The following is a 25,487-nucleotide window of genomic DNA, read 5'->3' as shown; positions in this document are numbered from 1 at the left end:
AAGTTAAGAGTGAGACAGTGAGGGAGGAGGGATTCCTTCTCTCCCCTAACGTCTCACTCTTTGTTGCCAGTTGTCTTTCCTTAACACAGACGGGCAGAGTGCTGGGCCTTGGGGAGCTTTACCACACAGGGCCTGTCAGTGCCCAGGGCACAATGAAAGAGACCCATAAGCAGGCTGAGCTCTGCTGTTGCTACCCGCACTGACTGCTGCTTCAGCTCAGGAGAAACACACCCGGGTTAGAGAGGATCAGCACTTCCACTCTGTAGCCCAGGGACCTAGGAAAGCCCCTGCCCTGCTGGGATCTGGCTCCTCTGGTGGCAGGAGTTCCTTGATTTAAAGGCACAGTGCAGACAGCCATTGAGTGTTCTTGGGCACCTACCTCCTTCATTCTGTTAATTCTGCTAACTCAACTCAGATTTTTTTTTTCTTTTGGTCATTCGGTACATAACAACAGTTTGTTCTTATGTATTGCTGATAGGGGATTCAGGCTTACATTTTATCCAGGGACAAGTTAGTCGTTCCAACAGAGTGAGGTCAATCACAAAGAAGCATTACTCTTGTCTACAGAAAAAAAATTACTAAATTCATACTATTCCCTTTTAACCTGTAGAATCACTGATACCTGAATAGCAGTTATACTTGATAGCATGTTGCAGCATACTTCAGGATTCTGATTTTTCCAAAGGACAGATCAGATAAATTGTATTATTTCACAATTCATGGTACATGTAGAGGGACAACTGTGTCTAACTGATAGTGTAGGTAGAATATAGGGTGGGAATTTGACTACAGATGTGGGCCAGGGTTGTTTATGGATTGGAAGGGAGGTGTTCAGATCTGCCTAGTCCCAGTCTGTGCTGCAACAAGATAGAGAGAAGGGCTGGAAGGCAGTAAATGCAGAAAGGATGGTGACCAGCCCTGCTAAGGGTAGGAGCAGGCCCATTTACTGAGCAGCATGAAAGTAGCTCAGCAGAGAGTGATTTCTGCTAACGTTGAGAATGACCCATATAAGTGAATAGAACTTTGCTTGCATGCTTTTCTGTTTATAGCGCTGCACATCGGCCACCAACAAATCACACTGATTTCCTAGCTGTTCTGCTTTAGTTGTATTTCCTGTTGAGTCATCTGGAAAAGTGGGTACTAAGATACGTATTTCACTAAAAAGTGCAAGTTTTGAGCACTCAGAATTGAATGCCAAACAAGCAGTGGTTACCACCACTACAGTGTTTGCTAATAGCTGATCCTCCTCCATCAGCTGGCATTGCCTTCTGTAAAATATGAATCAATGCAGAGAAATTTAGCAAGAGGGGTTTCAAGGATACTTTAATTTCTAATCAAAGAAGCTCTCATTATTTTCCATTATGTGAAGTCATTGCCATCTTCACGGCATCATTACTTTTGTGTAATTACAGTGCTGTATAGTTGTATTACGTGTGGTTTTGGTTACTTGTATCATAAGGGATTGTGTTTGTTTGGAGGGTATAAATAGTAAATTTGTCCTGATTTACCAGACACTGTTTAGCAGAAAGAGAATATGTGAGAGGAGGCTTTGCTTGCCTCATTAATTGTTGAATAAATATTTGACATTGGTTGAAGAGGGTCGGAAGCTGGAAGGACAGGTGGTTTCTAAGCTGAGTGTTTTATTTTTAATGTGTAAATTAATGCAAACCTGATTTCAGGGCAAGTGCAACCACCGCTGAGCTGATTGTTCGTTGGCGGAGGAGTGGGAGACTGCTTGGGCTCTGCTTTCTTGGGCTCCTGATTAGCTAAGTGTCTTGTGCAAGTTGCTTTTCACACCTTTTCCTAAGAGGACAGAGAGATGTAGACCCCTTCCTTGCTGTCACCAACTGCCTATTTCTCAAATAGAGGTTTTGCTTTCTTCTGTTCCCATCTGTGTTGTAGACATACTTCAGAGCTCTTTACTGCTGGCCACTTTGAGGACATCAGATAAGTGATGTCCAAGGCCATGTTCACATCAGTTTAAATACCCCCCAATTGAAAGATTCCTCTTTCGAAGATCTCTTAAGTTTCCCTTTGTGATAAGGCTTGGGATGTCTACTCTCCTGCTTCTGCCTTCTTACAAATCACCTTTGAAAGGCCATTTGGAGTAAAAACTTGTAGACACTTTTCTCAGGGTTTAAGGAACTTAAATACCTTTGCCTTTCACTGATGAGCAAAGGACGACATCCTCAGGGTTCTTGGCAGAAAGGAGCAGGCTCAATTCAGCACCCCATAGCACAGAAAGCGTGGTCCTCAGACAAACCTGAAGTTTAACAGTCCAAGGACAGGAGGGAAGAAGTTCCACACTTACTTGATTCTCTTCGTAAAAGTCAGGAACACAGCAGCCACCATTTCTCTTCTAATGATCTGACCACTGGACTCATACTCTCATACTGTCTGTACCCCAGCAACACTTTTTCCTAAGCCCTACTTAAACTTCCCTTAGGATCTATAGGAGACAAGAAAAATTACCTGCAATATTTGTTTCTTTCAGTGAGCAAATGTTGGTCACCTTTTCTAGTTCAGTCCTATTGAGAGGTAAGGTGTATGTGCAACACCGACCATGACAGGGCACCAGTAGAGCTGTTGTGGGGCTGAGAATTCAGAAGCACCAAGATAGAAATATTTCAGCATTCCCAAGGACACACAGAGCTAAAGCTGCAGCTGTGAAATGCAGATCACCACAGTTCTCTCCCCTGCGTACTGTCCAACGGACAGTCACCAGGAAATGGCAGTTGTGTGTCTGTGGCTCTTTAAATATGTAACCCCATCTTCTGCAGGATCAGGTAGAATTTTTAGGACTAGGCAGTGTGTCACTAGCTGTGTAACTTTCTGTACTCAATGTTTTTCCGTTGCAAAAGGAGGAATGATGTGCCATATCAGGCAGGATCTTAGTGGGGCAGGTAAGTCAGGTGCAGGGGCAGAGCCCACATCAGTCCCAGGACCACATCTGGTCCCGTTAGGCTCATGTTCTAGGGCAAGAGAAGCTGGAAACATACTGGTGGCCGTTAAACTGAACAGGTGATGCCCTCTGATATGTAAATGCAAACAGGAGGGCGTCAGACAAGTAGGGCAAGAGGCGGTTATTCCTGGAGATATTCCCATGCCGGTGGCAACAGCTTTGAAAGACAATAGAAGTTCAGTTGAGATTCCCCCATTGCAAGCATATACCAAACATAGAGTCCAGCATCTTATTATCCAGCCAAGTTCAGCGGCTTCTCAACTGAACTTGAACTGTGGTTATGCAACAAGGTGGAGGAATCCACCATGGCGGGAGGGTTTGGGGAGGGGTGGGGAGAACCCAAGTACCTATGAAACTGTGTCACATAATACAATGTAATTAATGAATTAAAAAAAATAGGTTGAATTCTAACAAAAAAAAGAAAGACAATAGAAAATCATTACTTGTATCTTGAAATATGCCAATGTTGCTCAACCTTTTGTTCATACTTCTACTGTTTTATCAAATCAAGATCACAACAGACATGTAGAAGGTTAAGACAAGTGCCTAGCTGCGTGTCTCACATGCAGTTGACATTCAGGCTATCCCCATGTTGTCATCTCTCTAGCTTCCATGGGGGAGAAAAGAAAGTGGGTCTTGTCACCCCAGGTCTTACCTTGTCCAATGACCCCAGCAAGGCCTGGGGATGCTATGCATGGAAATACCGTCTATTTTCTCTAACTCAATCAGCCCTGTGCCTTCCCTTGACCTTGGGTACTCCCTTGTTTGGAGGACCTGTCCTTCCAGGACCCTAGGCATCATTCATTGGGAAAGCAGTCAGCATTTAGGTGCCAAGATTGTAGTTTTCATATCTCTCTGAAATATCAGGCTCCATGCCAATAAACTTTAAAAAGGCCCTTCCATCCTCAGGCTTACACATGTGCTGGCCCCTACATTTGCAGGATGTCGTGAGTGAGGTTTGCTTGAGACTTGGAGGTGAAAGTGAACACATTTGTGTGAGGCTTACCAGAACGTCTTGCTGAAACACAAACTGCTGAGGCATGCATTTCTAACAGATTTCTGGTTGCTGTGGCTAAGTTGTGTAAAGTCTTCTCCTCGTGAGTTCAGAATTGACTGAAGTTTGCAAAGGTGATAAGGTTGCAAAAATGGCATGATTCTAGCTATACCTGGACCCAAACTCTTGGTAATGTCTTGGCCAGAGTCTCATATATTTTAAACCTCAAAGTTTCTCTACAAATACAAGTCCAAATCAATCTAAGGGAGAATTCCTTCTTCCCTCAGGCTTCCTTGACCATGGTCACTTAGCTCTTGTCTGCTTCCCAGCGTGCATTGCAGTGGTGGGGTGGAATACTGGAGATCAATTTTAGCTGTAAACAATTGTAACTTGTCCTTTTATTATAAGAATAGACTCTGGATAATCCCCACTGAAAGTCATACATTTTTCTTTCTTTAGACAAACTTCACAGTCTGTGGGTGGTGGTGACACCAGCATAGTAGCAGTGACTCTGCCTCCCATCACAAACTATGGTCTGTACATCTTTATCAACATTGGCATGTACTGGTTTCATGAGGTCTTATTTTCAGCAGCAGGCTCTGGTGGCCACACATCCCACACCCTGTAAGCTTTCCATTGACACAGTTCAGGGACACAGTACAGCTCTGAATTTGCACAGGCAGAAGAGGAAGTGGCTCAAGGGCAGCTAAGCCAAGGATGGAAGACTTGGCTATGCCCCTATTGGGCTTGCTGTTGTGTACAGTGGGTCAGATGCTTTGCTTTGATTCTTTGTAGAGTCAAACAATGGACTTTTTACAAAGAATGGTCATGTGTGGAATAAAGCGGACATAAGTTACTGAGTGTGGCTTCTGCCTCAGTGAGCTCTTCCTTTTCCCGATCCTAGGTATCTTTTAAGATGCTGAACTCTTGGTCAATTTCCTCACTGTTTTTATAAAACTCAGTGTGGAGAAGCTATGTGTTGGGTGATCTCCTATAAATGCATTTATGCTAAAACCTACCCTCTGTATGGGAGTTTGTTAAAAACAGAGGGTAATATAAAAAGATGGCTTGCAGGGTAATACATATGTTTTAATTTTTCTGTAAAACTGAAAGTCTTTATGTTGGGTGCCAGAAAAGTCACTGCAAGGGCAATGCCCATGCATTTGGAGCTTTAGTGCCAAAGTGAGAAAGGCTCCAATATGGTGCTCTTCCTTTCTTCATGGTTGGATGAGGCCATATCAGGCAAAACCACTTCCATTTCTTTGTTATAATTTCTGTGGAGTTTCTTTTTAAGGAGGAAATGGAAAGGTTACATTTTATGTAACAGTGAATTACATTCTCCAAACATTATTTCATTCAATTCTCACCAAATTCCTGTGCATTCCACAAGATGATTCTCCAAGTATTGCCTCCAGATCATCATTCAAAAAATTTTTAAGATTTATTTATTTTTATTGCCAACTCAGATATACAGAGAGCAGGAGAGACAGAGAGAAAGATCTTTTATCTGATGGTTCACTCCCCAAGCGAGTGCAACAGCCAGAGCTGAGCCAATCCAAAGCCAGGAGCCAGGAGCTCCTCCAGGTCTCCCACACAGGTGCAGGATCCTAAGACTTTGGGCTGTCCTTGACTGCTTTCCCAGGCCAAAGCAGCAAGCTGGATGGGAAGCAGGACTGCTGTAATTAGAACTGGTGCCCATATGGGATCCTGGGGTGTTCAAGGCGAGGACTTCAGCTGCTAGGCCACGGCACCGGGCCCCATCATTCAAATAGAAGAGCCTCTGGTGGCTGATTTCTTCCTTTTATAGATAACAACATTGGTGCTTTGGGAGGTTTCAGTAGTTGCCCAACGTCATGTGTTTCCTATTTCCAGGAAACATGATTCAGTCTCAGATTTTGTGAATTCCTAATTCTATGCAAATTTGGCGAAGGGCCACAGACAAGAGAAAAGGGCTTGAGTGGCCAGAACTGGCCAGAGGAAGACGCAAGATTTTGGCTCAGAGCCCTTCACCTCTTTCTCTCCTTTAGAAGTTCTCCCTGTGGCTCATGTCAAATCACACTCTATTTGAATAGCACGCATACCTAGTAAAAGCAAGGCTGGTATCTGCTTCCATGGTTCACTTGATGTTAAGTGCTCCTTTCCTAAGCAGTAGAGAACAAGAGTATTTTTGTTCAGCAAGGCCCTCATACAATTAGACAGGGAAACTGGAGTGATGTATTTGAATAACACAGGGCATAAATAATACGGTGGAAGGAAGTACAGAAAGTTCTTTATCCTTATTATAGTCCTGTGCTTTAGGAAGGAAAATGAGGTAATTGCTCATAATAGAAGGAGAGTCAAAACAGAGCCAGAGCCAGAGCAATAGTGCCTTTGGGGTCTGTTGGTAGGTGTCAGTAGTCTTCTGATGATCAGATATGCAGACAGTATGCCCTCTTGAAAAATAATACAATAGGCTTCCATGAGCCTAGAATTCGGCACTGGCATCAAGTGCAGCTTGTACCCTGTCATTGTATTTATCCTTCCCTACTCCCTCCCTTCCTCCCTCCCTTCCTTCCTCCCTCCCTCCCTCCCTCCCTCCCTCCCTTCCTTCCTCCCTCCCTCCCTCCCTCCCTCCCTCCCTTCCTTCCTTCCTTCCTTCCTTCCTTCCTTCCTTTTATCCTCTTTCATTCCTTCCATCCTCTTTTCTCCTTTCTTCCATCCTTTCCTCTTTCCTTCCTTTCTTCCTTTTTTTCTCCCTTTCTCTCTTCCTGTATAGTACCTAGCAGAGACATAAACAACATTACTATGATTCATTTAGCTCTGTCAAACTCTTCCACATTTCCTGGCACAGACAGCTGTTTCTAACTTTTGCCAAACACCATCTAAACATCTTTGTAAAATGGTAAGTATGTAGGGGATATTTTTTTCTACTTTGAAGTTTTCCCACTATGATTTCTAATGGTTTTCAGAATAAAACCACTTCAGTTTATTAAAATTTAATATTGAACCTGGTGCTATGATGATATTGTCCTGAACAAAACCTCCCACTCCGGTATATGAATTGCTATATTAAAACATATAATAACAATTTTCATTTCATAAGGAAGCACACCAAGGCTTTCAAATGTTGGTTAATTTTCCCAACACTGTATAGTTAACAAATATTTTCACTAGAAATCAGTGCCACCCAGCAGGTAAATTAGACATATTTCTTAAAAGTCAAGCTTGCCTTTGAAAGACAATGCAAGCATCTTTAGCTCTTCTTGGAGCATCGTTGAGACATTGCATGATACCTGAGCATAGCTAGACTCTTCCTGGATTGATAAAGGAAAGATGTATCAGATAAAAGTAGATGGCTGGTTGGCAGAATGACAATCGATGAAGAAAATCAAGTAAATAAAATGAGTCATAGTTAAAGATCTACATGAAGACTTATTTAACATCAGGAAGCACATAATGGAAGGCATTACCCCAGTGCAGCATCAGATGGTAGATGATGGAAATGGCAATTTGTTGTACACCCTTGAGTTTCTATGCTGTGATTTCAGTGTAGATCAGAATGTTACACCTTGGAAATGAATGAAACTTACAAGCTAAAAAGATCAACATTTGCTTCTATGAATGCAAGACATTTGCTCTAGAGTTCTGATCTAGAAAATGGGTGGCGGAACATTTTCTGACAATAGAAATGATCTTTATGTGAGCTGACAATTGTCACTAGGAGTGGAGGAGGACTTGAAGTGTAGGTGCTCTTACTAAGGAATGGGAATTTACACTTCATTTCGTTTCAATGAATTTTCCTTTAGATAGTCATGCTGACTAGTGACCTTCGTATCCAAAAGTTGTAGGCTGCAGGCTTTGCTAGGATAGTGCTCAAGGATTTCATATTTTTTCTTTTTTTAAAAATGATTTATTTATTTTTATTGAAAAGGTGGATATACATAGAGGAGGAGAGACAGAGAGGAAGATCTTCTGTCTGATGGTTCACTCCCTAAACGGCTACAACGGCTGGAACTGAGCCAATCCAAAGCCAGGAGTCAGGAGCTTCTTCTGGGTTTCCCACGCAGGTGCAAGGTCCCAAGGCTTTGGACTGTCCTCGACTGCTTTCCCAGGCCACAGGCAGGGAGCTGGATGGGAAGCAGGGCTGCCGGGATTAGAACCGGTGCTCATATGGGATCCCGGGGCATTCAAGGCGAGGACTTTAACCACGATACTATCATGCCGGGCCCGGATTTCATATTTTTTCTTTAGGCACACTTCAGCAAGATGGGGCTGTGGCTGAAGCCAGTCTGGAGGCAGGGCTTCCACCTCCACACTCAGATTTGGTGAGGATGAGAGAATACCTGCTTTAGCAGTCCAGGTTCTTTATGGCTAAGACCTATATTTCTGTTGTTGCTCTGTCCCCAAAGCTGTTTCCATCAGAGAAAAAAATAAAAGCCTTTCACTCAATGTCTTCCAAAATCTGCTGAATAAGTAAGTTAACTATTACTGGTTCAAAATGTCAAATACTCATTACTTAAGAAGAAACTAGTATGTCACAGGTTCTTCCACTATTTATGCTGACCGATTCAAGTTACTTTCCAAATGATGTCATTGAGTGTGAGGGGGATATGGCTGCGACATCTGTCACTCCACTGATCGCCAGGGTTGATTTGGCTGATCTGGCTGGCTAGGCAGGTGTCCCCTTCCTCCCTCACCGCTCCATGTGCATCCCTCCTGAAGCTGCACGCTCGGTGCAAGAGGACGACCCTCCCCGCTAGAGGAGGACCGGTCTTTGGTCAAGGGTATACGAGTAGCTGCGCTCCCCTGCTAGAACCTCCAAACGAGCTCTCAAGGTCCAAGTGATGTTATCAACACGCTTTTGGTTTCCGGTGATCTTTTTAAAAGGGACCTTCACTGTGTGAAGTCCAAGTCTCAGTGCATGTTGGAATTACTGACAGAGCTCCCAGAGCAGGCTTTTCTGATGTAAGCAGTCTTCAGTACGATACACAGTGTGTTCAACAAATGTGTGACTTTGTGGGCTTGCATTAAGAGCGGGACAGAACATTAGTCTATCACAGGACTCAATTGACTAATGACATCAAACTCAGAAATCGTGTGAGTTCTTATTTCGAGTTTTTCCAACAGCCTTGTATTATGTAACACCTTGAAAGTTTACCTAAAGATAGTAAATAAACTGATAATGTCTTATGAAATATTAAACTTCTTGAAAATTAAAGCTTGCTGTGTAAATTTGTGAGTTTAGATTCTAATATCACATGCATGCTTTTTGTGAGGCTAGCTTTGCCACAATCCCCATCACCATTGGCCCAGGGAGTGTCAAGAGTTTCAGGATTTGTTGTCCAAGGTGAAGCTCTCCCTAAGAGGAGTGTCTGTGGCCAGCTGACTGGCTGCACCCAAGTCTGCACTTCAGATGGCAATCGCATATCACCCTTCTCAATGAGGACACTGGGTTAAAGGTGATCTTGTAATTAAGTGTCTACTCTTTGGGCTGATCGCTTTAAACTGTGAGCTATCTAACATTCATTGTGAAAGCTCTTATGATTGCAAATTTTTTTTGGGTCCTTTCAACCACAGAGATTCTGAGTGTGTCCATCTGGAATGGAGACATGGAATCTATATCGTGTCAGTCCCTGGGATTGGCCTTCTACAAGTGTCTAGTCAGCAGATTAAGCAAAGACATTTCTTTGTTGAGATCATCATAATACAAACAATTTTTTTGTTGCACAGAGGGGGATGTGGGGGACAGACTCCATGTTCTGCCTAATGTCAGTGCTATTCTGTGGATGATGATTTCTTTGCTCAAATAAGTTGGTGAAATGCTGGAATATGGAAAGTTAAATGAGCTTCCTTCTCAGCGTATCTGAATGCTCATTTTCATACTCTGAGCAAGAAGGGAATTCACCAGAGGCAATTCACCATCTCATAAACAGAAGGGACCATGACAGTTTTCTTTCCACAAAACTACTCCTCCACATAAGAAACAGACTTTAGAGCCTCTAGGGTTCTTAGGTTGGCAGCAGAACAGAATCTCAAGACAGTGTGTGCCTTCCCTATCTCCTCTCCCCCCAAAAGTTAAGTTACCCCATAAAGACTGCTTTTTTTTCATTCCAGAGTGGATGATTTATGCCTTTGATTTGTACATATGGAGTTTATAATATTTGTTTAACAGCCAGGATTGTTTTATTGAGAGATTTATTTATTTACTTGAAAGGCAAAATGACAGACTGAGCTGATGTTCCATCTTCTGATTCATTCCTCAAATGACTGCAAAAGCCAAACCTGAAATAAGCTGAAGCTAGTGGCTCGGAGCTCCTTCCCAGTCTCCCACATGGGTATCAGGGGCCTAAGACTTGGCTCACCCTGTGTTGCTTTCCAACACAGTTTAGCAGGGAGCTGGATCTGAAGCGGAGCAAAAGGACTGGAATGAGTTCTACAGTATGTTTTGGATAACTTTGTCAACAAACAGCAGTATTTCAACCCTCCAACATGTATGTCAGCCCTTACTTCTGGGTTTTTGATTGAGCCACTAACCCAATAACTGCCACCATCCTGGAGATCATGATATTTGTTTTTTAATATTGTTTTATTTATTCGCGGAAATAATTATTGCAGCTGCCTACCACAGAGTGTAGCATGAAGCTTAAAGCATAATAGGCATGTGTGTTTCATTTCGCATGTGTAAATATTTGGAGCAAAAGGAAACAAGAAAAGGATAGAAGCAGAAACTGCCTTTTCCTCCTGCCCAAAGTCCCCAGAGACAGCTGAACAGACCACGAGTGTTCTACCAACCTGGTTGTTAGCAATGGAGCGGGGAGTGGAAGAGGAGGTATCAGAAGTTTACATGTTCCGTGGACAAATCTGGGCTCAGTGCAGGACTAGTGCAGTGGATGAACATGACTGCAGAGGAGAACTGGTGAGGGTTCCAGATTGGTGAGCTGAGAGTACTCTCTTTCAGCAGCTTTATGTACTATGGGAGAGTCCACCTCACACCTCTGTGGTCACAAGAACAACCATGACCATGCACTGTCCTTCAGAGGCGTCTAGCACTTGTAGGCCAAACAAGCATGTTCTCTGTCACAGTTCCAGGCACATGCGCCTGTGGTTTTGGTCCTTGCTGTTGTCCAGATAGTCTCCTCCTGGGCTTGAGTTGAAGGAAAAATTTCAGGCATGAATCAGGAGCCCCTTATGTGCTGAGGAGGATGCTTTGTATCCAGAGAGGACATGCAGAACAGATAATTGGCAAGAATTATTTTTGGTTCTAAAATAGTGATATTGAATTTCTTATGATTATACATTTAATGACCTGGCTCTTTGTACATGTGATGCCCCAGTTCTTTCTTTAGTTTATTCTCCTTTCTCATTAAAAAAGGATCATCTTCTAGAATATCATTTTATTTGTAAATCAGGAGAGATGTCCAGCTCTAAGGGTTTTCTGAGATGTTTAGGACACTTTATGGGCAGAGTTGTTGAATATACTCCTTCAAATATCCTATGCAGTGTTGATCATGTATTTTGTTTACTTCCCAAGTAGATCACTTTATTGCAGCCAGATACTCAATAAACAAGCATTTATTGAGTGTCTGCCTTCTTTATAGCTGAATATGTCTTTCCCTGTGATGTACAAAAGGCTATTTTTCTCTCACAATTTCCAACATGCTTATGAAATTGACATTCAGTTGCAAGGAGATGGTTTATAACTTTAATGAGAGAGAGGTCATTCTATTCAAAGTTTGCTGGCCAGGATGCTTCAGATTGAACTCTCACTTCAATTTCTCAGAATCATTTGCTTCTAATTTTTCCCTAAATAATTCAGTTTTCCTCCTTTGGAGAAAAATCACAAATAGGGAGCGACTGTCCTTTGACAATTATCAATTATGAGAATATTTCTCATTCTTATGCCTTGCTGTCTTGCCTCTTCTACTTGTAGCTCTTCTATGCCTTCCTTTTAACTCATCACTGTCATCTAAACTTCCAAGACACTGCCAGCTTAGCAGTGCTCTAGGAAAGATGCAAAAGCCTGTTGTGTCCATGATAACAGTTTTTGTTCAACAATGTGCACAAATAGAAGCCACATCTGCCCTTCACACACGTGTGATACAGTAGAATTACAGACCTACATTGTAAATGAGCATCTCCCAGCAACTGGGGTTTTACACTTCACAACTGTTCTTTTTAAAATAAATTGGCCATGTGCATCTCTTATTTCAAGTGCAGACTCTACAGATGACAGTTTCTAATTACAGTGTGCACTGAACCAAAATGAACCCAGCTCCAAGACACCCCTGCAAGTATTCATTCATTATTTCTCCTCACTCTAGGAATATCAAATTTCCCCTTTGCAAAGTAATCAACTCCATCTCAATAAACCATTACCTTTGAGTGCCTGTGGTCAAATGGATTTACAGCCTACATTTTTATTAGCAATGCTAGGTCCATTTAGGCTTGTTAAACATGTCTTCACAATTTACAAATATTGTGATAGCTCCAATCCCTCTCCTCCTGTTGTCCCGGTGAGATTTGGAAGCCTAAAGTTATAAAGTGCAGATTACAAGAAATGAATAAACCAAAAGTCTCTTTGAGTTCCTGTCCCAACTTGAGCTAACCTGAGTGGAAGGAGGTTCTTCCTGGAAAGGGTTCATGTGGTCTTAGTGAACGCAGTAGAGAAGGAAGCAACCCCCAGCAGATCCATGGACACCGACTCACTTGGGAAAGAGCAGAAACGAACTGCAGCCTTATCCTCAGAGTTCACAGCATATGTTTTATACTCCACACGTGAGTCCTTCTCTTCCTGCTACATGTACTAAAACAAATTTTCTTCTTAGAACTGATAAGACATACCCAGGGTTGAGGTCCATGTTTGGACTTTGCTGATAAGGTAATGATGCCCCAGGTTTCCTTAGCCTCCTCCATACCACAAGAGTGCAGGGAGGCGTTTCAGGTTACTTGAGTAGCAGCCCTATTTTCTTCTTTCTCTACCAAGACCAGGAGAGTTGGTGAAATTCAAGAGGGGTGGGACTTGTGACCAACTCTGTGTCTTTTTTTTTTTTTTAGGTTGTTTGATTGGTTTTGGTGGATACATTCATTCTGTAAAAAATTTCCTAGTCCCTTTCCCCTCACTGCTTTCCATTCTGTAAGCCACGTGAAGGTGGTAGAAAAAAAGTTCATGGAAATTATATTCTCTGAGACAAATAAAACATGGGCTTCAAAAATGATCAGAGCAAAACAAGTGTATCTTTGCATTCTGTTCTTCCATGCCCCAAATTTTTAAAATATGGTATCATGAAATTGTCAGTTGGCCAAACACCAATGCTGTCAGAACATTGAACACTTGCTGTGCTGAGCAGAGAATTTCTATGAAAATATCTGAACATAAGCATGAAGATTAGCTTCTCAGACTCATAAGATTATTTTAAACAATAGCAGTTTTTATTATGGCTGTCATTCTTTATTCTGTTTGCTGTATTTGCTGAATACTTGCCAGATTGTCTCACAGTGGGGACAGTGAGACATAACACCGTGGCATTAGAGGTATAGTCTACCAACCGGGGCTCCACACAGTAGATGACTGAGCCAGAGTGTGAACTGAGATGAGGATATTTCACAAACTTTTATGGAGAAATGTAATTAAGAGCAAATAAACGGTGGTGCAATGAGTTTTGAAATCTATGCAGAGTGTTTTGTTTTCATGATACACGTTTTGCATGAACTTTTTAAAACCACCCTGGTAGATATTTATGAATTGGAAGATTACTTGTACAAAGGAAATTAATTTTGCCTTCATTTCCATTAAGTAGTGCAATTCCTAATATGTTTTCTTTAAACAGTTTTTAAAACTGAAGTGTTTTACATTTTAAAAAATATTCATCTAATTTTGTTATAGCCATTGTTTATTTCCTTAAAAATATATCTGCAATTATTTGAAAGGAAGAATATCAGAGAGAGATGAGAGGGAGAGCTGGAGAGTGGGAGAGAGAGATCCTCCATTCACTGTTTAACTCCTTAAGTAGTTAATGGCTGCAACAGCCAGAGTGGAATCCAGCTGATGCCAGGAGCTTCATTTAGGTCTTGCACGTGAGTGCAGAGGCCCAAGTACTTGGGGCGTTCTCTGCTGCACTGTTAGACACATTAGGAGGCAGCTGGGTGAGAAGGGAAAGAGCATGTTGCCCATATCACAGGCGGTGACTTTGCCCATTAAACCACAAGCCAGTTTCTACCATGCTTTCATACTAAACTTTTCACACAAAGAAGGCTAAACCTGCTGTGGTTTTGATTGACACTGTGGTTGGTTTGTAATAACTCATCGAGGTTTGCATGATACAGCTTTCCTTATGTCACACGCATCAATTCCTCACCGGGAGACAGGTCATTGTGAACAATGCTAAATGCTACATATAGCTTTCATAATTTAAATAGTACTTTTAAAGACAGATCCATGTAAATGTGGTTGCTGGATAGATTCTGTGAAAAGTTTGGAGAATTTATAATATTTGTGACAAAAACATTCTTCAGTTTATCATAGTGCTTTGACTACCTGTAGTATGAATTTTAGTTTAAAAGTGGCACTGTGCATTAAACAATGACATATAGGTGTTCCACCTGACCTTGTTTATTCTGTTTGCTCCCCTTAGGTGTTTGCCAAACTACTGCGAACATGGAGGGAGCTGCTCTCAGTCCTGGTCCACCTTCCATTGTAACTGCAGTGACACGGGCTACACTGGTGCTACCTGCCATAACTGTGAGTAGATACCAGTGTTAGCATCAACTGTCTGTTAGGAAGGATATAGGGCACAAGACATAGGCATGTGGAGTCCGTGCTCTACCAGTAGAGACAGCAGAAATAGAGCTGGATAGCTATGTGGTGCTTCAGGTACACAAGGGGTACCTATTCAGTCAATAATACAACCTCCTGTCCCGTTGGTCATTTTATGCCTGTGTTGCATACCTGTGAGACACTGAAGGGAGGTCTTCTTCCACAGTGTTCTCATTCAGGAATTGTAGCAAAGGTTTCATCATTTAGAATGCTGCTACTGTAGAGAGAAGCAAGGAAGAGGGAGCATATGCTAGCTTTTCAAGGCTTCTACCTGAATGTGGCAAACATCACTTCTCCCCGGGTTCCATTGGGCAAATAAAGACAGGCACATGCAAATTCACCAAGGATGATGCACAATCTTATTGTGGAATGTGTGACAATCATATCTGTGTATTGGTGAGAAACAGGTTTGACTCCCTGTTAATCATGGGGCTAAGAAGCCTTCATATAGAATACTTGGATTATCTTCAAATAAACACATAGCAGGAACCCAGGAGTGATACTTAGAGGCAAAGAAATACATCGAAGCATAAAGCATATCAGTCTTGCGTCGTTCCACATGGCTGGAAGGAAGGTGCTGAGTGAGGAGTAGGCAGACAGTGACATAGTGACACAGTGACAGCTTGTATTAAAGAGTGTGGAGCAGGAAATAAAAGGTGAACCCCGAGTTTTGATGTTACCAGGGAACAAAACATGGGGTGGAAGATAGGAAAGTTTGCATTTAGAACATTGTATGCAAAATTCCCAAATGGACTTCAAGTACATGTAATCAAGACAGGTGGATCTGAATTGCTAGCTGTAATTCCAACTCATTTCATGGAAACTGTAAAATGTAAAGGATTTAGCAGGTAGAGGGGTTGGGGAAGAATTTTCCAGAAGGATGAAACAATCAAACCAAGAGATGGACAGTTAGTTGAAGGATACAGACCCCTACTTCCCACATTCTAGTGACAACATTCAATTCTCTGCCCTAGGATCTGAATCCAGCTTCTTTCATACGCATCCCCTGGATGGCAGCCATGATGGTTCAAGTAGTTGAGTCTATAACAACCACTTGAGGGGCCTACAATGTGGTCCTGTCTCTTGACCTCAGCTCCAGGCCAGCCCCAATCACTGCATGTGTTTGGAGGGTAAACAAACAGATGAGAGTTCTTTCCCTTTGTCTCTCGTCTCTATGTCTCATTCTGTCAAAACAATGAATCATCAGAGGGAGTTTTTTTTTTTTTATTAATTACGTTGCATTATGTGACACAGTTTCATAGGCTCTGGGATTCCCCCAACCCCTCCCCATGCCCTACTGCCTCCATGGTGGATTCCTCCACCTTGTTGCAGTATTACAGTTCAAATTCAGTCAATATTCTTTCTTTGCAAACATATACCAAGCATAGAGTCCAGCATCTTATTGTCCAGATAAATTCAACAGTTTCTTGGTGAGACCATCTCTGGTCTGAAGGTAGAGCTGGCCGAATATCATCCCGATCAATTGAAAGCCCCAGCACAACATCAACAACAATTTACAACATTATGGAATTAATTGACATAGTATTGAGTAACCAATATGTTAAAATAGTGCAAGTTCTTAACCACAACCTGTGACTACTTCATTAGCCACTAGGCCATGGCGCCGGGCCCAAAATCTTTTCTTTTTAACCTTAACTTGAACGCCTAGTAACATGGAAAAGAAACACATTAGCTAACAAATAGTCTCTGAACTTGAGCTTCAATTATATTTCCTCCTGATCTTACACATTGCATAGTCAATAACCATGGCAACTCTTTCTGGTGATCTGAAGATCTGAACAGTGACAGGGTTGCCAGGGCTGCACGAAGAGTGCAAACACTGCTTTACCTTCAGTTCATCCTCTGAATCACTCTTATTGTTTTCCCCAAGCAAGTATGATATCCTCAGACTTCTGTGTGTGAACCCGGTGACGAGACATCCCTGAGATCCTCCCTTTTGCTGGTGATGTAGCAGAGTAGTGGAACATCACAGTTTTAGATAACAGCTCTAGGAGACTGGGTAATGACAGCACTTCTGTGTTGGAGAAATAAAGTGAATTAAGACGTGGAAGACAATTTCAAGGTTGTTAATCCCATTAAGTTGTGAAGCGGCCACAAAAAGGCAAAAATGCTAATGGAGTGTTTTAAGGAACTTGATGTACATTGCCAGTTTGTGCTACTAAAGTCTTAGTGTAGTTCAAGTTTGGGTACTGTATTATGAGACCCTGCTTTCTATTCCTTGCCAAAATTAGTTACTATAATTTGCAAAGCTGCTTGGCATAAATTTTATAATTTGAAGTGGAAATTATCATTGATCCTCATGAGTGAGTTTCAGGTTAAGTATTTTAGTAGGTAACTTGTAGAATAGGAATGCAATTCCATTCTTGTATTCTATTTAATCATTCCGCAAGTACACTTTAAAAGCACGTGTGGTGCCATGACTACATATTCAACAATAACAGTGAAATTGAATGGACTCAATATATAATGCAAACACCTGCATCTCATCCTCTGTGTCCTCCTGTTGAATGAGCTGCCCTAGATCTTTCCAACACCTTTGTCCTATCTGGTTCACATGGCCCTTTTCAGGATCTCTGCACCATTTCTCAGCTTTGCTAATCCCTTTTGGTAATGTAATCCATCTGACATCCTAACAAAACCTTTTAGTTCATTTTTTTAGCTTCGCAAGAGGTTGTTTACTTTCATCCTTTGCCAAAGACAATACAATGCTCTTGTCATGGGACAGTGAGCACATTGATATTGACTGAAAATGTATCAAATTGTCTTCATAGCATACACTACAGTGGTCATCACAGAAGGATAGTACTCTTGCTAGTCTAGCAGGAACTAAGCTTTTAATGCAGCCTGAAACACAACCAAGAAGCAATGGTGAGACAAAAGTAAAGGAAGAATTAAGAAAACAATGTTAACTAGAGGAAAAGGAGCTGTTTCTGGAATACAAACATCGATAGAACATATACAAATCTATTCTTTAATCACAGAAGTTTCCAATTCTTGAATGACTGAATAGTGATTTCAAAAGGGATCTGAGGCAAGTATGATTAAAGAGAGGAGGAGCAAAGGTGGGAATATGCATCTGTAGTTCTCTTCTTCCAAGTACAACTGGCATGTGATGGAATTCTTGTTCTTGAAGCATTTCCTGATTCATCCTTATGCCAGATAGTGTCAACATCCAGAACGTTCAGAGGAGCTTCCTGCTGTGAAGATGAGTTCATTTCCTTCAACTAAAGGGACCAGCATCCCAGGCAGTGTGTAGTTCAGTGCATGACTGAGTGTACAGATGTGGCTGCACCCTTAGGCTGAGAGACTGATGGACCTGGCTCCCTCCACACAGGTGGGCCTAACGACTCAGGCCAGGCTGCCTGAGCGCTGCTGAACCCCCCACTGATTCCTATTCTTTTGTACCTTTTATATATTTTAGGATGGAGTTTATCAATTAATTACAGAAAAAGATTAAGAAGTAATAGAATAATTGTAACAACACAATAAAATAAAATGATTCAAATTTTATAAGTTGCTGTGTAAATAAACATTTATTGTTTTCTAACAAAAAAAGTCACACGTAGTTGAATCAAAGGAAGCAAAGTGTTGGTTACCTCGGGGTGATCTTACAAATCACACTGTTTCCTGAGGACTCCCTCGCATTCTTAACCCTGACTTTATTCAACCTTAGCAGCTTTTCAAGCAAATCTGCCTTCTATTATGAGAATTCCAGAAAGAAATCATTCCACTTTCTTTGCCTGCCTGGCCTCTGTCAGCTATGGCAAGGAGACTATCTGAATAATTCTTAGCCACTGTACTATTTTGAACTTCCCACACTCTCTTGTGACATTTGTTCTGCTAAATTGAATTCCTTGGCTCTTGTTTTCCTTCCCAAACTGTCAGTTTTGTGTTCATCCTTCTGTGTATGCCCAACAATATGGACATATAATAGACAATCGGTGAATGTGAGCATTCTGCTGTGGTCAAAACACTTAAAGCCACAGGGCTGAGGGAAATGTGGTTCAAAGTCAGTTCCAGATGACTTCAGGAACTGCCTGTTCACATTAAAACACCTCCAACTAGAAGGAAAAGCACTGTGAAGTATGTTATGGACACTGAGTGATTTGGAACCTAAATGAACACAGACATCTCACCAAAGATGGAAGCCAATGAAAGGAACATCTGTGCCTCAGTTTGGTTTTTCTTTCTCTTGGATTTTCTTAGTGAAGTAATAGTTTCCAGCAGCCACATTTCACATGTGAGTTTGTTCTTTCTCTCTTCCTCTTCCTCATCTTTAGTAACTCCCCTTCAAATTTTCCTATCCTTTATCAGTTGAGGCAATAGTGAAGCCTACTTCAAGCTGTTAGACTCTATTGTCAAAGTAAAAGGAATGTAATAACAAATTATGGCTTTTTTTTTCAACTCCTAGAAGCAACAAAAGTCTTCCAAATCTGAGAGAAGATAATTAACTGAAGAAAATGTAATTGTTGATGTTGTTGCCTTTGGGGAATCATTGATATTTTCTTTGAACATTGATCAAGAAAAATGAGTACGTATTTCTGAAGTATTTCAGCGAACAGAAGATGAATAACCAGTGATACACAGCCTTTTAGTGTGTCCCAGGAGAAAGAAGGAATCTGACAGATTATTACACGTTTAACTCAATGTGGGAAAACATTTTTCACCTCTGGTAAAATTTTGAATACAGATCAATCAAGATTACCTATAACTTTCTCATATTGCACAAATCATCAGCAGTTTTTCAGCCTTGATTGCATGATATATAAAATAATAACTTCTATACATAGTTATTACATATATTAGAAGTGATATTTGCCTCCTAATATGAAATATTTCCAGGATTTTCCCTGAAAACGGGTAGCCTTAAAAACTAATAAGGAAAAAGAGAATGAAGAGGGTGCTACAATTACTCAACACGGTGTATCTATTTTTTTTAATTTATGACTTTGAAAATCAAAATTATGATTAAATTAGAAAATTGAGAATTTAGAATCTTATAAAATAATTTAAGTATATTATCCAAAATATTTGTTTATCCGTTAAAATTCAGTAACACATTAATGTTATGACCTAAGGCTAGTGTTTCACTATTTTGAGAATCACTTTTGCCACAATCAAGAGATAATAGAATCATTCCTTATTGTTCTTGGAATAAATTCATGAATCCATGGGCATGAATTCTCTCTGAGAAGCATGATCATAACCATTCCTTTCGGGTTCTTTCTTTGGTATTTATGCCACTTTGCTCACAGTGCAATCTTCATGAGGGAAAACTCAAGTGCTCTTTAGTGTGATGTAAAAAGGAAAAACATGACATTTGCACCCTTGTAGCATAATGAGTGCAAGGACATGCAATTTCAAGGCCCAAGTAAGACAAAAACCTGAGTCAAATGCAGGGCAAGCTGAATTATTTCAAGTGATGTTCCAGAACTCTTTTGAAATTTTATTTTCTTTGTTTCTTTTCTGAGAGTTTCTTTTACCCCACCACTGCCTGAGCTTCAAACCCTTCAGTGGCTTTATGTTGTCTTAATAATTAACACAGAGCTTGATCTTGCAGCTCAGGAAGTCATGTCCATCAGTATTTACAGTCCTCTTATGTCAGCTATTCTCAGTTGTGTCTGCAAAAGGTGCAGGTTACAGTGTTTTTCAATTCACTGTTCATGCCTCAAGCATAATGAGTAATGTCTACACGGGAGCTACTCAGAGTGTTTCCTTATTTGTTCATGAGCTCTGCACAGTTCAACAGTTTCTGGTCTTTTGGGATAACTTTTGCACTAGTGATACATTTTGCACTAGAGACACATTCAGATTCCCATGCTTGAAAGAGACATTTGTGTATTCTTGAAAACTCCCTCTAGTGGATGACTCAAAAACACATTGATGGAGGCTTCCTATTGTCTCTGTGCTTTGAGTTTACCATTTTCACTTTCTGTTGCTGGTTTGATTTGGGTCCTCAGTGATTGTTGGATAGTGAACCTACCATTTAGCCTTCTTCCAAGGTTTTGTGGAATTCCCCCAAAGAGGGTGAATCACCCTGCAGTTTTGTCTGTGCCATTACCACTTCTACATGAAGTAGGGCATTCTGGGCTTCATTGTACTGAAGTCACTGAATTTAAAAATAATCATGAAATAACACAGTAATAAATTGCTTTATTTCCATTAATTAGTGTATAGTGTTTTTATCAGCATGACATTAATATTAAATCCCAAATGAATAAAGAGGGATTACTCCATCCCTGTGTTGCTATGCTGTTAGAATTTAGAATTTCATTGAAATATTTATACTCATTCAGTGCCAGTTCAGGCAAATCTGTCCTGCTTCCAGGCCACACATCCGTGTGAAACACACATATATTAACTACATGTAACTAAGCTTTTACTCTGAATCTGGCTCACAGAATGAACCAAACACACTGAGTTACACTACGGCTATTTAGGATATGATTCTTATTTCAAAGGGCTAAATAATAGCCAGAAGAGGAGGGTTACTGCATTATGTTCTAATATAATAATGATAAACAGTACATGGTCATGAGACAACTTGGGTTAAGGATTAACCATAGTATAAGCACTGAGCAAGGGGAGTAGATGAGATGTGGGAGAGGATGCTGTATCTTCGCTCACTTTGCCTAGACCACAACGCCAGTCATGGCTCAAATAGCCAAATAAGTCAAGTTAAGGGTGAGAATCTGGGTAGACACTACCTTCAATGAAGTAGACATTACTTTCAATGAATTTGAGTTATATCATATTTTGTGGATCATGCATTTATGGGCATTTTTATTTTTAAAAAATCTCATATAAATAAAAGCACCTTGGATAAATTTGAGCATAGGCCAATTTATACAATTGCAAATGAGTATCTGTAGGTTAAATCTCTAGAGGAAGGTTGGCTGAGCCAAAGATGAGATGTGATTTTTCTGCATATTGACAATCTGGCTTCCAAAGACACTGAGCTCATTTTCACTTTCACTAGCAATGTGAGTGTCCTGGTTTTCCCTACAGACTCACTAACAAAGGATATTGGTGAATGTTGGGATTTTGCCAGTCTGATCATTGCTTTTTGCCAGTCTAATTATTGTTTGAACAAAAACAAAACTAGCATCAGTTAAAAGTCTGGTGGTATTTAAGAATGATAGGAGAGGGGCCCAGTGTGGTAGCATAGTGGCAAAAGTCTTCGCCTTGCATGCATTGGGATCCCATTTGGATGTTGGTTCATGTCCCAGCAGCCCTTCTTCCCATCCAGCTCCCTGCTTGTGCCTTCTGAAAACAGTTGAGGACATCCCAAAGCTTTGGGACCCTGCATCCAGGTGGGATACCTGAAAGAGGTCCTGAGTTCTTGGCTTTGGATCCACTTAGCTCTGGCTGTTGCAGCCACATGGGGAGTGAATCAGTGAATGGAAAATCTTTCTCTCTGTAAATTTGCCTTTCAAATAAAAATACACAAATCTTAAAAAGAAACAATGATGGAAGAGCCTTGTAAATGTTTGTCTGTCTTCCTCATAGCCTCCTATGTGCTAGGAGTTACATTGTTTTATTGGTGATTAATGGAATGCAATTTTATGATTATCCATTTTCTGCTTCACTATCCACTCGTATATGCATTGCTGTCCCATAAATATCTGTGTGGACATAAAACACCATTTCAAAATATTAGTTAGAAAACAGAGTTAAAAGAGTTTATTTTGTTGCAATTTTTAAAAATCACATATATTATTTTTGTAACAAAAATTTCTACTATTGTTTGAGGGCCCCTAAATACATGGATTTAGTACTGTTTCCATGAACTTTTGAACTACATTTGTGAGTGTGTGTGTGTAGGAACATTTACTATTTGCCTTTATGAATTTGAGAGAATTTTAGGCCTGGCGCAGTGGCCTAGCGGCTAAAGTCCTTGCCGTGAATGCACTGGGATCCCGTATGGGCACCGGTTCTGGTCCTGACAGCCCCATTTCCCATCCAGCTCTCTGCTTGTGGCTTGGGGAAGCAGTTGAGGATGGCCCAAGCCTTGAGACCCTGCACCTGTGCGGAAGACCTGGAAGAAATTCCTGGCTCCCGGCTTTGGATTGGCACAATTCCGGCTGTTGCGCTCACTTGGAGAGTGAATCATTGGGTAGAAGATCTTCCTCTCTGTCTCTCCTCCTCTGTGTATATCTGAGTTTGCAATAAAAATAAAATAAATATTTTAAAAAAAGAACTTGAGAGAATTCTAAGAATATAGAATGATTTCTATAATACAGCACATTGTTGTGCACTTCTGAAGATTTATTTATTAGAGAGCAAAAGAGAAAGAGACCTAGAGAGAGAGAGAAAGAGAGAGAGAATCTTCAGTCTATTGGTTCACTCAAAATGGAACCAACTGACAACTGAACAGTTCAACGCCAGAAGCAATGCCAGCATTTCCACCTGACTTTCCCCACATGAGTGGTAGAGTCACAAGCATTTCAACCAAATTCTGTTGCTTTCCTGTGTGCACTAGCAGGGAGCAGGATCAGAAGTGGAGCAGCAGGACCTAGAAATTGAGCCCATGTGGAATGCTGATAATGCAGGCACTGGCTTTAACTCACTCTATCACAATGTCATCCATTGGTTACATGTTTAATAAGTGAAATATGAATACACATCTAAAAATGGAATTAGAAAACCAGGGTTTTCCGTGGAACTTAAGAAAAGATGAAAAAGAATAGAAAAAGATGATAGCTGCCACCTGCTGATTTACTGTGCAAATACCCACAATAGCGAGGATAATGCTGGAGCTAAAGCCAGGAGGTTTTCCACATGATTTGTAGGGACCAGTTATTTGGATGATCACTGGTTGTTCCCAAAATCTATATTGCCAAGAAATGAGAGTCAGTACTCAAGGCTGGATGTTGAACCTAGCAAATGCACCAAAGGCAGATAAGTCATCCTAATTACTAGGCTAAATATCTCCACATCCACTAACTTTGTGTTGGCATTTTTATTTCTTTCATTTTCATTTGGCATAAAAAATGACAGAATCAGAGAGATGGTTCATTGCCAAGTTCAAATGCTCACAACAGCTCAGGCTAGGCTACACCATAACCAAAATACAGGAATTTAATCCTGGCTTTCAAACATGGACAACAAGAACCTAAGTGCTTAAGTCGTTACCAGTGCCTACCAGGACATGCTTTAGCAGCAAACTGAATTTGAAGCAGATCACAAACTCAGATAAAGCTCTCTGATATGGAATGTGGGCTTGCCAAGCAAAATCTTCACTCCTGAGCCAAATGTTTGCAACTTCTGTGAACTTTCTGAAACCCCTTTGTATATGTGATTGACAGGTTCATAAGAGTATGGCACATCCTACAGCCAGGCCTCTTTATCCAAGGGAAAAGAAAAGTACATCCTTACAGGATGTCTTTCATCACATCAGATGTAGAGGACAAGGAGAGCACGAGTCCTCGGAAGCAGAAGGAGTGCCTGGTCTTCCAAAGACGAGCACTGCAGGACCATGGCATAGGGGCAGGAAGGGTAATGGAGAGCTGGCATGTGGAGCATTGAGAGGATCAATTGGGTTGTGCTGGATACCCTGGGCTGGAGATTCTGCCATGAGAAGCACTAGACAGCCAGGCTTGGTTTAGGGAAGTATCATCTGACACATTTTAGGTCTTCACAATTTTCCTCTGAACAACAAGCCACCTTTTAATTTCTCTATTAGCAAGGATCATCTCTGGTTCCTTGATTCTACATTAAATTGTAGTGAGGTGAGAATAAATATAGGGGAAGGTAAGGAGTACAAGTTGGTACAATGCTTTTGCTGCCTCAACCTTCCTGCATCAGCCAGTCCAATACTCTAATTAGAAAATGAAAACTAAAAGTGAGTACATGGATTGTCTCATGTAATTCCTTTACCAAGAAGTCAAAGCTCTTTTATTTTCAATTTTCTAGCATGAAAACATAAGACAATCTCATTAAGGGCTTTGTTGAATATGGTCAAAGGTCGTTAGGCAATGAGATTAAAAAAGCATGTTTGAGGATTTCAGCAACAAAAGGATAGCTTCAACTTTCAGTTGAATTTGCCTTACACTTTAGTTTCAAAACCCTTGAATGTGAACAAGAATGGAAAGGACACAGGTATTTATTAGGCAAGAGACACTCATTCAAACCTGGAACCAGGTAGGTGCACGGGGTCAAGCCAGGGCCGTACAGCGCAAGTTTGTTAATATGAGGTGTTGCCTATTGAAGTCCAGTCCCTGTTAGCAAGGAAAGATTCTGTTATATATGCGCATAGTAGACCTTGACAAACAGAAAGATAATTTCCATTGTGCCTGTGGCTGCCTCACCCAAAGGTGGCAGTCCTGTTTGCAGTATAAATCGTATTCCCAGAAATCCATTCATGAGTGGAAAAAAGGGAACATTACTAGACTGGGGCTCCATTATACACAAGGAAGCACAGATTTAGACAGCAAAATTTTTTCTTAACTGGATTGAGATACAAATAATCTGGAAAAACCTATTAATTGAAGATGCTGTGTAAATCTGGTGATATTGTGTCACTGTATCATTTGATCTTTTATCAAGAGATTCTTTTTTACAGGAGTCAGAAGACATTGGGGGTTTTTTCTCTTGTGTGCTACATGGCATGCTTGTTCTGAGGGAAAAGGAAGCTGTGTCTTAGGACAGTATATCAATGGGAGTTAATACTACTTACCTGGGTTTATTTGCTCTGGGAACCAACATTTAACATCGAT

General features: G+C 41.0%; 1 protein-coding gene across 1 annotated transcript in view; it reads left to right on the top strand.

The window, feature by feature from the left end:
* The window catches only part of LOC101519617 (contactin-associated protein-like 5), a 384,664-nt gene that overhangs the window by 193,466 nt on the left and 165,711 nt on the right, over positions 1 to 25,487 (top strand). Inside the window, exon 12 of the mRNA XM_058664176.1 lies at positions 14,567 to 14,673. Within this exon, the coding sequence (XP_058520159.1) occupies positions 14,567 to 14,673 (107 nt within the window). The remainder of the gene's footprint in view (positions 1 to 14,566; positions 14,674 to 25,487) is intronic.

Source organism: Ochotona princeps, chromosome 5, assembly GCF_030435755.1.
Source record: "Ochotona princeps isolate mOchPri1 chromosome 5, mOchPri1.hap1, whole genome shotgun sequence".
NCBI classification, from domain to species: Eukaryota; Metazoa; Chordata; class Mammalia; order Lagomorpha; family Ochotonidae; genus Ochotona; species Ochotona princeps.
Note: the sequence above shows the minus strand (reverse complement) of the source record. Positions and strands in the feature narration are given on the sequence as shown.